Below are 12418 nucleotides of genomic sequence, written 5' to 3'. Positions count from 1 at the left end.
GGTTCGCAAAACCCCTGGGCCTATTGTGAGTGGGTCTCAGGCCTGCATCCCTCTGCCTGGGGACCCAGAGTAGTGTGTCAAGTCCTAGAGATGAGCATGCCAGAAGCTACGAGGTTAAAGAAGCATTTACTGGGTAGCTGCTGTGGGACTCAGGCTGAGGCCAAGGCTTCCCCCAGTCTCAAGGTCCAGGGGTCTTGGGCCAGACAACCCCCAACCCTCTAGTATAGACTCAGCTGAGGCAGTTGTATTGAAATAGTGCCTTTATTTCCCAAAACCCATGGAATAAGCTCCATGGCAGCATGGGTCATCTTCCTTGCCTAGGAGGGTATCAGGCCATTCTTGGGGGGCAGCTCTGGATCTCTCTCCTCACTGAATCCGAGGGGCTTGGGATTGGCCTAGGGGAGATTAGGGTCTGAGCTGGGGGCCTCCATTCATCCCTGTATGCACACTCTCCCTGGGGCCTGCCCCCTCCTACCCCACCACTGCCAGCCTCTGTGTCTTTGCCTTGGCTGTGCTCCTGTGGGCAAGCCCTTCCCCAAAGACTGTCCTCTGAGGACTCCCCAGACCCCCTCCTTGCCTTCCAGCCCCCCAGCTCCTTTCACAAGCTGTCTCTGCTCCCTGCCACCTGATTCCCAGGCTCACAGCTTCTCCTGGGCCAGCCCCTTCCTCTCGCTTGCTCTGGGCATGAGCAGGGACCTGCACTGCGAGCTGTTCCAGCTCCTCCTTCAGCCTGGACAGAAGGGGGAGGAGGGAGGGGAGGAAGGATAGAAGGGTGTGAAGAGGTCAGGAGAGACTCCCTGGGCCATGCTGCCCTTGCGGACTGCCGGGAGGGCTCCATGCCCACCTCTGCCTCTTCTGTTGCAGCTGCGCGTGGTGCTGGGCGGCGTCCTCCAGCAGCTGCTGGGCCCTTCTGTTCTCCTCCTCAAACAGATGCCTGAGGGGGTGGCCATCAGCGAAGGCAGCTTCCTCCCTCCACCCCGTCCCCCACAAGGTCTCCCTCTTACACCGCAGATGCTGCCTCCTGGCTGCGGAGGAAAAGCCCCTCAGTGATGGCTGAGCGGCCCTTAGCCCCAAACTGGGAGCACAAACGGAGCTTCACATCCTCCAGCTTTGCCTCCACCAGCTTCTCTGCAGCAGGAAAGGAAAGGTGGGTGGGATGAGACCTGACAGGGCAGGAGAGGGCCAGGCGGGGAGGGATTGGACGGTATGAGGGGGTTGGGCTGGGCAGGGCGTGGCGGGTGGAGCAGGCCTCAACATTCTCCAGGCCTCACCTTCCTTGAGCAACTGCTCCTTGCTGCTGTCCAGGGCGCCAATCTTCCGGGCCAGCTGCTCTGGCCTCTGAGGGGGTAGAAAGGCCCATCCACAATTCCCACCTGCCCCCACGCGGCAGACATGCCTACCTGGACCTACTCTTTACTCAGCATGCCTCAGTTCCTACTACAGTGGCCCTCCTTGCATGCCAGGCACAGTCCAGCCTCGGGGCCTTTGCACTGGCCGCTGCCCTCGCCTGTCACTCTTTCACCCCAGACACCTACAGTGTTGTGCTGGAGAGGCTCACGAGGTGGTTATTGTTCAGCAGCTTTGAAATCAGCCCTGGGGCCATCCTGCAAACACTGTTAAGTCAGGGTGGTTGTCTGCTGAATCAGTTACCAGCCCGGCACTGGTTCCTCGTCCCTGTGTGGCCTCCTCACGGAGCCCTTCCATCCTGACATTCATCCTCTCGGCCTGTTTTCTTGTTTAGAGCCTGGGATCCCCTAGCGGCAAACACTGGCCTGCTTGTTTCTCCACTGTCTGCCCTATGCCTGTGATGGCCCCAAACACACCCATGGACCTCGTTGATGGATGACCTCTCCTTGGCTCATCAGGGCGCCTTCTGACCACTGAAGGGGCCGGGAGGGCAGCAGGGATGGGTGGGCAGGACCAACTAGAGGGTGAAGCCTGTGGTGAGAAGGGCCTGAACTGGGGGCCATTTTGACATATGGCCATCAGGGCTTGCTCCGGGACCCCTTCCTGTGGCATGTGACAGGAAGCGGTCCCGGAGGGTGACCCTGATTTGGGGCCTAGTGCTGCCAGGGAAGATGGGGAAGGTGGGAGGAGTGGCTTTGGGTGACTCACGTGGAATTCCCAGAGGTCCTTGTGCTGGCCCATCAGATCCTCCAGCTGTTCCTCAAAATGCAACCTGGGAGCCAAGCACAGGGGCTGAAGGGCTGAGGGTTCCGGCCAGGCCTCCTCACACACTGAGGTGGGGCCTGCTCCTGCTCTTTGCTCTGTTGGCAGCGACCCCACCCTGGTGTCACCACCACTCCATCCCACTAAGGCCCAAGCCTTTACCTCAGCTGCCTCTGTTTGCTCTTCTCTTCCTCAATCTGGGAGTTCAGGGCAGAAATGCGCTCCTTGCACTCCTGCAGCACGGTCTGCTTCCTGGGAAGAGACAAGGCAGCCCTCAGTCATGTTCTCCGGTTGTGTCCCCAGGAGGGGCTGCGTGGGGCTTCTGCCTCCTTCTCTTGAGGTCAGTGCTAGGCTTGTGGATCAGAGTTCTCTGTAACTCTGCCGGGGGCATAAGCATGTGGTCCCTTCAAATATCTTTGTGAGGGTTAGAGATCGAAATGGGGACGGTCAAGCACACAGACACACTGATCTCATCTGAGTTTCTCAAAACTGTTCCAATCTGTGTCTGCCAGGGCTTGGGGCCTCTGGTCCCCAAAGAGCTAAGTAAGTGTTCAGGAGGTGGAGAGAGGGATCCACAAATAGTTGGGTAGATGGAAGGATAGTGGGTGAATGGAGAGAGACTGGGTGGGCAGATGGCTGGGTTGATGCCTCAATGAAGGGACAGGTGACACAGGGCCTGTGGGAAGAGCACAAGGCACAAAAGAAAACCCAGCTGAAGGAATGTAACTCGTATTCCAGCAAATGAATGATTATCCCAGTGAGTGGGACAACCTGTAAGTCGACTGCCCACTGATGGAGTTGAGGAGGAAGACACTCACGTGGCCTCTCCATGTTACAGAGGGAGAAACTGACAGCAGTGGGCTTCAGCCCTTTGCCCCACTTTCACTGCCCCACCAGAAGGCACGGGAGGGCAGAGCAAGGCCTGGGCAGGGCTCTTACCTCTGTGCCTCACTTTCCTTTTCCTGGCAGTGGAGCCGAAGAATCCTCAGGGTCTCTGCAGGGAGAGGGGCCGAGGGCCCCGTGAGAGGCATCAGCTTTGGGTAGAGGTAATGGGGCCACATCATGTGTGGTCTCGTGGCAACTGATGGAACTATGTCATTTACTGCAAGTCTGTTAGAAGCCACAGGAAGGATGCAAGCTGACTCTGGTTTGCAAAGGCTTCGGCTATATGGGGAGAGCTTCTACAGAGTGACAAAGGCAGAAGCCTGGACACAGATGGGCTGCAATTACCTTGCTTTTGGCTCAAGACCTCTTCCAGGCGTACTTTCTCACCACTCACTGGAAAACACAGTAACACGTTTATGCATCAGAGACGCCCCACTGCACCTTGAGTCACATGGGTGGTGGTATAGTCCTATCCCCAACCCCAAATGTGGACCTTTCAAGCTAAGTAAGCCCCTCCTTTCTGGTACCCACACTCTCTGTAAGCACCAAAAATGCCCTGACGTTGATAAAGGTTAGCTGCAGAATGCCAGTGTGTTTATATGGAGGGGAGAGAAAAAATAAACACAGTGGGATAAGGACTGTGAAGAAACACATCAAGCCATCAGCAGTAAGGGGCAGGTGACAAGGTGGGGGCAGGGTGTCCTCTAGATGGGATGGCTGGGGAAGGTCTCTGAGAATGGGACATCAGAGCTGAGAGCGGAATGCTGATGTAAAACAGCAGGAACCTGCATTTTCTCGGGGGTGGGGTGAACAAGTCTAACAAAGGCCCTGAGGTGGGAATATGTTTGAAGCGTGTTTTGGGAACACTCCCGCCCACAGTGGGAGGGGGGAGATTAGTAAGACCTGAGACCAGAGAAAGGGCAGGGCCCTTGTCCACAGCAAGGACGCTGGGCGTCTGCAGTACTGGGTTCAGGAGGCATGATACTGTGGGGCCCTCTGGATGAAGCCAGCACGCTTACGTGAGTCTAGTTCCTTCTGCAGGGCCTCCCAGACAGTCCGGGCCTCTCCCAGCTCCTCGCTGGCTTTCTTTTTTGCTGTGCCAAAGAGCAGGACAGACGCTGTGGAAGTGCAGCTTCCAGCTGCACCATCCTTGCAAATAGTAACATTTCACATTTGTCTTCAAGCGAACCTAGACGCAGCCCTTCCTGTTGGGCTCAGCTGGCAGCAGGGCCCAGCTTAATGGACAGGTGACTACAGCCATTACATTGGGATGGATCCATGCTTAGTTTAACACTCTGTTGTGGCTGTTGGGAAGGACTTAATAATTCACCAACAAGGGGCCCTGCAACTCACATGGCTGGTCCTGGCTGAGGAGCCAAGGTCCCTGAGCTCACCTTGCTGGACCTCGTTGACCCGGTTAATCAGGACCTCAACCCTGGGCTCTAGGCTTCCAGCTGCAGGGAGGAAGGGAGGCCGAGTGAAGATGACAGGGCAGCAGAGCAGAGGGGCTCTACAGGGGCTCACATTCCGATAAGGGAGACAAGGAACAGGTAAACAGAGATATGAGTCAGGCTGTGGTAACTGCAGGCGAGAAATAGAGGGGCAAGAGGTTTAAGACAAAAGGAGGGGGACATGCTGATTCAGATATGGGAAGGCCTCTTGAGGTCCCTAAATCAAGTGAGGGCCAGGCCCTGCAGCTCCCTGGGTGGGGGTGGGAGTGGGAGGCGTCAGTGTGAAGGTCCGCCCTGGGTGGGCACATGGCCGGGAGGAGCTTGGTGAGCAGGCAGAGCTGATGTGCAGGAGGCGTGAAGGTGAAAACCTGAATAGAGTTTGCTGTCGGCAAGGGGCCTGCAGCTGGGTTTTGGGAAAACATTTTGTGGGCTATGCCCTTCTACTCTATTCTATGCCCTTCTACTCTGTTTTGGATCATGGGGCCATACTGTCATTTCAAAGAATTAACTTTTAAAAGTAAGAGAGCAAATGAGTTAATTTCCCAAGGTTGTGAACCGTGGGGACTGGAATTGAATACACTTCTGCCTGAACCCAAACCTCAGCCTGAACCTCAGTTACAAAGGAGACAGGGACCTTTCTGCAACTTCTTCACCATTTCCATCAAGTCTTCAATTTTCTGTGAGGACTTGGCCTGCCCTGTGGAGACAAAACCAAACAGTTCATAATCTGGCAGGAGCGAAAGGCTTGAGGAAGGGTCCAGCAGACGCAGGCTTGGGCTTGGACAGAGGCGGGCTGATGGCAGTTCTCCGGCCAGAGTGGCCCCCTTGCTCCTTGTCCTGAGGTGGACACTGCATGAGAAATTAACTGAGGCCCTTCATGGTAGGCTTTGCTTACAGCTGTTCTGGCCTCTGAAATGACACCACAAATATCCCCTTAATAAAGATGGGGCGAGGGAAGGAATGCACTCTCACTGCTGATACTGTTCAACGCTGGATCAAAGCTCGTGATGTACTCAAGAAAAAAAAGGGATATAAAAAACTGGAAACTGGAAAATCACTAACTGGAAGACAGCATAATCAACTAGAAAGTTCTAGAGAATATTATTAAAAAACATACAATAGTAAGAAAACTCAGTAAGATGTCTTGTTTAAACATACGGGGGGGGGGAACGGAAAAAAAAATATAAACACACAGGAAGCTTCCCGTTTAAACATACAGGAAGCTACAAATAGCTTCCCGTCTACATAATCATTCTGAAGCCTCCTGTAAAAATTTCACATTAACTTGTTTATAATCGATGCTTTTTGGCCCCTAATGAATTAGTAGACCTACGAAGTTATTACCGGCATCAACATGACAATAAAGATATCCGGACACTATTAGCCACCTAATGTAAAAGTACACTATGTAATTTTTGCCTCAAAGTGACACACATTTATTAAGCCCCTCAATCTAAATACCAATTCAGAGGAAGCACACGGACAAAGGAACATGTTAATGGCACATGGTTTAAAGCTAACAACATTCAGACTGGGAAACTTCACAAGAAAAACAACCCAGTTTAACAAATAAATTTTGGGAAAAGGGGAAGATCGTTACAGAGTAAAAGGGAGTGAAAAGACATATCAACCAATCTCAATAAATGGACCCCATTTGGATGTTGATTCAAACAAATGCACTAAAAATAGTGACGACACAATCGGGGAAATTTGAAAATTGACTAGATACTTGATGAAACAAAGGCATTATTGTAGCTATTATTCACATGTGGCAATGTTACTGTGAGTACTTTTCTGAAAAGACTGCTTATCTGTTAGATACGGTTTTGGAGATAAGTATGGAAATATTTATGGATGATATGCTGTGATGCCTGGAGTGCTTTGAAATGAAATAGTGGAGTGGGTCAGAATAAAGAGGAAACCAGAGTAGCCAAGTGCTGAAGCTGAAAGATGGGTTTACGGGATAACTGTACTTTGTTCTTGATTTTGTATATGCTAAAATTTTTCCATCATTAAAAGTTTTTAAAAATCAACCAAGCTAGCAATCAATATAGAGAACATAAGCAGTCATTTCTATAAAAGTGCAGAGAAAGGGAAAGAATAGTTAACCACAAATTATGCAAATTTCCAATAAATATTTGAAAAGATGTACAACCTCTGTCATAATTAAAGCATGGAAAACAACATATCGTATCTAGCAGGCTGGTAAAGATAAATAAGTCAGATAATGTCCAGTGTTTGATGATGTGGGGAAATGGGCATTCGTATACGCTGATAGACTGTGGAAACTGATGCAACCTTTTGGAGGGCAGTTTGGCTACATCAACATTGTGTAGACATAATTCCACTTATAAGAATTTATCCATCAAGTATACTCACTTAAATATTCAAAATGCACGTTAATGACATTGAAGTGATATTTGTTTGTTACTGTCAAAAGTGGGAAACAAATAGCCAAAGCAATCCTGAGAAAAACGAACAAAGCCAGAGGTATCATACTCCCTGACTTCAAATTATACTACAAAGCTACAATAATGAAAACAGTATGGTATTGGCAGAAAAGGAGACACACAGACCAATGGAACAGAATAGAGAGCCCAGAAATAAACCCACATATATATGGGCAAATTATTTTTGACAAAGGAGTCAGAAGCATAAGTGAGGAAAAAAAGCTCTTCAATAAATGGTGCTGGGAAAATTGGAAATTCACATGCAAAAAAATGGAACTAGACTGCTATTTGACACCATACACAAAAAATGAACTCAGGGGCCGGCCCGGTGGCTCAGGCGGTTAGAGCTCCGTGCTCCTGACTCCGAAGGCTGCTGGTTCGATTCCCACATGGGCCAGTGGGCTCTCAACCACAAGGTTGCCAGTTCAATTCCTCCAGTCCCGCAAGGGATGGTGGGCTCTGCCCCCTGCAACTAAGATTGAACACGGCACCTTGAGCTGAGCTGCCGCTGAGCTCCCAGATGGCTCAGTTGGTTGGAGTGTGTCCTCTCAACCACAAGGTTGCCGGTTCGACTCCCGCAAGGGATGGTGGGCTGCGCCCCCTGCAACTAGCAACGGCAGCTGGACCTGGAGCTGAGCTGCGCCCTCCACAACTAAGACTGAAAGGACAATAACTTGAAGCTGAACCACACCCTCCACAACTAAGATTGAAAGGACAACAACTTGACTTGGAAAAAATCCTGGAAGTACACACTGTTCCCCAATAAAGTCCTGTTCCCATTCCCCAATAAAAAAAAAAATCTTAAAAAAAAAAAAAATGAACTCAAAATGAATTAAAGACTTAAATGTAAGCCCTGAAACAATAAAACACATAAAAGAAAACATAGGTTCTAAACTTACAGACCTTGGTATCACAGAGGATTTTATGAACTTGATCCCAAAGGCAAGGGAAGTAAAAGCAAAATAAATGAACAGGACTATATCAAACTAAAGCGCTTCCACACAGCAAAAGAAACCATCAACAAAACAAAAATGCAACTAACTGAGTGGGAGAAGATATTTGCAAATAACACCTCGATAAGGGGCTAATATCCAAAATATGAAGAACTCATACAACTCAATAACTAAAAAGCAATCTAATTTAAAAAATGGGCAGAGGAACTGAATAGACACCTTTCCCAAGGAGACATACAAATGGCCAACAAATATGTGAAAAGATGCTCAACTTCACTAGCTATTAGGGAAATGTAAATCAAAACCACAATGAGATACCACCTCACACCTGTTAGAATGGCTATTATCAACAAGACAATAACAAATGTTGGAGAGGTTGTGGAGAAAAAGGAATCCTCGTATACTGTTGGTGGCATTGCAAATTGTGGCAGCCAGTAAGGAAAACAATATGGAGGTTCCTCAAAAAATTGAGAATAGAATTACCATACAACCCAGCAATCCCTCTTCTGGGTATCTGCCCAAAAAATCTGAAAACATTTATTTGTAAAGATATGTGTACCTCTATACCCCTTGATCACTGCAACATTATTCATGGTGGCCAAGACATGGAAACAACCAAAGTATCCTTTGATGGATGATTGGATAAATAAGATGTGGTACACAATGGAATACGATTCAGCCATAAGAAGAAATGAAATATTGCCATTTGCGATAATATGGATGGATCTTGAGTATCAGGCAAAGCAAAATAAGTCATACAGAAAAGTTGAAAACCGTATGATTTCACCTATATGTGCGATATTAAACAGAAAGCAACAAACAAAATAACAAAATAAACAAACTCATAGACAACAATATGGTGGTGACTGGAGGGGGAGGGGGTGGGAAGAAGATAAAGAGGGTAAAGGGGGTCAAATATATGGTGAAGGAAGGAAGACTAGACTTTGGGTGGTGAGCACAGAATGCAATATACAAATAATGTACTGTAGAATTGTATATTTGAAAGTTATGTTATTAACCAATGTCACCGTCATTTTTGTAAAAGCGTGAAACAATCTGAATGCTCAAACAACCTCAATGCCCATCAGTAGAGAACTTATGATTCATCCCTGTAACAGAATACTATGTAGCCAGTGAAAAGGGGGTCAATACACATGTACTAACCTGGAAAAAGATCCTAGATAGCTTAAAAGGAAAGAAAGTGTAAACTGGTGTAGTACAGAATCCGACATGGCTACAAAAAGAGATGAAAGATATACCTGTCAGTCTACAAATATATGCATATCATGTCTAGATTATTTCCTGCCAGAATCACAAAAAATTTTCAACAGTAGTTACCTCTGGAGACTGGGGTTGGAAAGACAGGAGAGGTTTACTTTTCACCATGTACATTTCTGCATAAGGTTGCATCCTTTAAAAGTTAATAGATTTCCCTGGGTGAGTCAAAAATGACTTTTACAGTTTGTTGGGGTAACCACTTTTCCCCCCAGTATTATTAACAGACCAGTGACCTGTACCTCTGTTTTGATTCCCTATTGCATATCTAGTGCTTGTCATAAGGTAAGGCATACAGCGGGACAGTAGTAAATATCTGTAAAATGAGCCAACTTGTATCTCATTAACAAGAAAGCTAGGGCACAAAACAGCCTGTATAGTGTAAGCCCCCCTACTTTTGACTTTTTGAAATAATTTCAAATTTACTTAACAGTTGCAAAAACAGGACATACAGCTCCTATATATCCTTCACCCAGATTCCCCATTTGCTAATATTCCTAACCCTTGAGAATGAGTTGCAGACACAATGCTTCATTACCCTATAATACCCCAGGTGAACTTCTGAGGTACAAGGATACTCTCCTATGTAGTAACTGCAGTACAACAATTAAAACTCAGAACATTACAATAGATATTAACCTCTGATTCTCTAATGACAGTTAACAAATGTGCCCTCCTTTTAAATTTTAAAGTTCCACAAATAGTAACTATAGTCCTATTAGAAAAATCCAACAATAAGATTAAAAATGTTCCTTCACTTATGCCTTCCCCTCAAAAAATCCAAATCCCTTCTTCAATCATCAGTTAGTAAAGTAGCCTTCAGAGAACTTTCTCTGCAACCTATACAGTGCTCTAGATATAATTTTTCCATCTTGCTTCTTTCATAAAAATATCCTTTTTGCATACCATGCTGTTATCAGTATAGAGAGCTGATAATTTAAAAATTGATTTGCCTGAATTTTAATTATTTTCCTTCCTGTTATAAATCCACTGTACGTGTGTTTCCCTGTGTGAATGGGTGTATGCGGATCTGGCCATTCCCTCCCCGTGTTTTCCCACCACCATCCTGGCTCCAGTGAGTACTCTGTCCATGCATCGCTGTGTTTTCCGTGATCCCCCAGGAAGGTGACTGAAAAAGGAAAAAGCAATTTAAATGCTAAACAATTCTGCAAGACGGGCTACTGCAAAGCCTTTACCTATTAATCTTCCTATCAATTCACTCTGGGAAAGTCCTTGTCTCCATGGTGTCACTTGGTTGCTACAGAGTGAATCCTTTCAGCCCCCCATTCACATGTTGAAATCCTCACCCCTGTGACGGGATTAGGAGGTGGGGGGCCGAGGCCGAGGGTGGAGCCTGACGAATGGGCTCAGTGCCCGCATCAAAGAGGCTGCACTGAGCTCCCTCACCCTTTCCCCACGTGAGGGCAGCGAGGAGAGCGAGGGCGGCAGACGAAGCCCGGAACTGTGAGAACTACCGAGGCTCCGCTGATTGCAGCACTTTATCAAGACGGACAGATGGACCAAAAACAAGCGCGGGGACAGGTACACAGGAGTTCCTCGTACAATTCTCTCCACTTGCCTGCGTTAGAAAACCCCCCTGAAACATCCACGAGCAAATCCTTACAGGGGTGGGTATGGCTAGGACAGAATTTTTTTCCTCTTTGGGCTGTAATTGGGAACTTTTAAACAATTAAAATAAACTGCACGTCCCCCCCTTGCTTGGGGAGGTGGGAGCCATCCCTCAACAGGTCGGTGTGAGGAGTCGGTCTGGTTTTGGGGGGAAACAATCCACTGGTCAGAACAGGGAAGTTCAGAGGTGTGAGATGAGGACAATGGGGACTTATTCGTTCCCTCAGGTGTGGCAGACCCAGGAAAACGTGCCTTTCGTGTTTCAGAGACGCTTGAGGAGATTCAGGTCGAAAGGATGTTCTGTGACAATTTTAAGCTGTCTGAGCAGAAAGCAGGGGAAGCAAACATGGCAAATACGGCGTGAGTTACACGTCGGAGGCGGATGTGGGTAAGGACCCCACTCGAGGGAACAGTCGACTTTCCCTCAGAAGGCGACGGTCCTTTTTCCTCACTACCGTTCTGACGGAGACAGAGGCCGCCCGCGCACTCCCTGCCCCGCCCCGGCCTGACACCAGCCCGGTTCCGGTTCCGAAGCAGGCCCTCGCCGGGCCCCAGATTACCTCCAGCCTTTTCTCCCCGGTCCGTGGTTCCCGAGGGCTCCGAGCTCGAAGGCCCCGGCCTCGCCGCCATTTCCTCTCAACCGGCTGACGCACTGGCGTTGGGCTCCTCCGCTGGGATTGGACTAAACCCGTGCCGGGGGCGGGGCGTCCTCCCGCACGCCTGCGCAGTGCAGTGCTCTGTGCGCCGCATTCCTCCGGAGCAGGCGCGGAGGTAACGGTTGGACAAGCGCCAGTGCGCATGCTTAAAGCTGCCGTAACCCAAAGTCAGGGCACAGGAAGCGAGGGCCGCGTGCCTACTTCCGGGCTTGCGTCGGCCTGTTGAACAGTCTGATCTGCACAGTATACAGGCTTCTGGAAGGGCCACCCTGACTCGACGTCTCTGGCATTGCAAAAAGTGCAACTTTGAGGTGCGTTTGAGAGCCGAGTTCGATTCCCATCTCTGCCTCTATTACTCACTGCACACATCAGTTATTTCCCGTGCCAGCGACGACTCCGGGCTGGCATTCTGGAGCAAGACCAAGTGTGTTGTCAGCCCACCTGACTAATCTTGGTGGATCTTCTTGGTTGGATGCAGAGGAGAGTGCAAGAGTAGACGGGGACCCTCGTCCCTCCGAGCTTGATCCCGAGTCTGGCCCTGTCTCCCCGTGGACACGTCCCCACTGGAGGCGTGGCCTGAGGGGGGGGTTCTGCAGGGAGGGCAGGGGGTGCAGGCATGCCCCGCTGGTAGTGGATGAAGGATCCTTCCCCGCCCATGCAGCACGGTGGTCACCCGGGGCTGTGCAGGTGGAGCCCCGAGGTGGACGCGAGGCTCAAATGGGCTTCTGCTCACCTACCCCGTCGCCGGGCTCACTGCCTCCAGGAATCCCGGTTTCTGAGGAGACAGTGCCCGGGGCAGCCCCAGGCGGGTGGATCTGGGTGCAGGTGGTGCAGATGAAGTGTCCAGCCCGTTCACTGCACACAAAGCCAGTTCTGAGACATTCCAACCACAAGGAGCAGTTTTGAGCACTGCGTGTGCAGAGCCCTGCTCTACGAGCCAAGTCTTCAGT

The 12418-nt window shown here is 49.4% G+C and overlaps 1 protein-coding gene across 1 annotated transcript; it reads right to left on the bottom strand.

Moving 5' to 3' along the window:
• Positions 1-263: 263 nt before the first annotated feature.
• On the bottom strand, positions 264-11461 carry SYCE1 (synaptonemal complex central element protein 1). Its single transcript, XM_033130785.1, has 13 exons — positions 11373-11461; positions 5140-5202; positions 4449-4508; positions 4074-4148; positions 3400-3447; positions 3109-3163; positions 2332-2421; positions 2116-2179; positions 1272-1338; positions 1005-1128; positions 845-934; positions 643-730; positions 264-395 (listed from the first exon to the last, which is right to left on the bottom strand). The coding sequence occupies exons 1-13, from the start codon at positions 11440-11442 to the stop codon at positions 318-320; spliced, it is 972 nt and encodes a 323-aa protein (XP_032986676.1). The 5' UTR covers positions 11443-11461; the 3' UTR covers positions 264-317.
• Positions 11462-12418: the final 957 nt, after the last annotated feature.

This window comes from Rhinolophus ferrumequinum, chromosome 16 (genome assembly GCF_004115265.2).
Source record: "Rhinolophus ferrumequinum isolate MPI-CBG mRhiFer1 chromosome 16, mRhiFer1_v1.p, whole genome shotgun sequence".
NCBI lineage: Eukaryota > Metazoa > Chordata > Mammalia > Chiroptera > Rhinolophidae > Rhinolophus > Rhinolophus ferrumequinum.
Note: the sequence above shows the minus strand (reverse complement) of the source record. Positions and strands in the feature narration are given on the sequence as shown.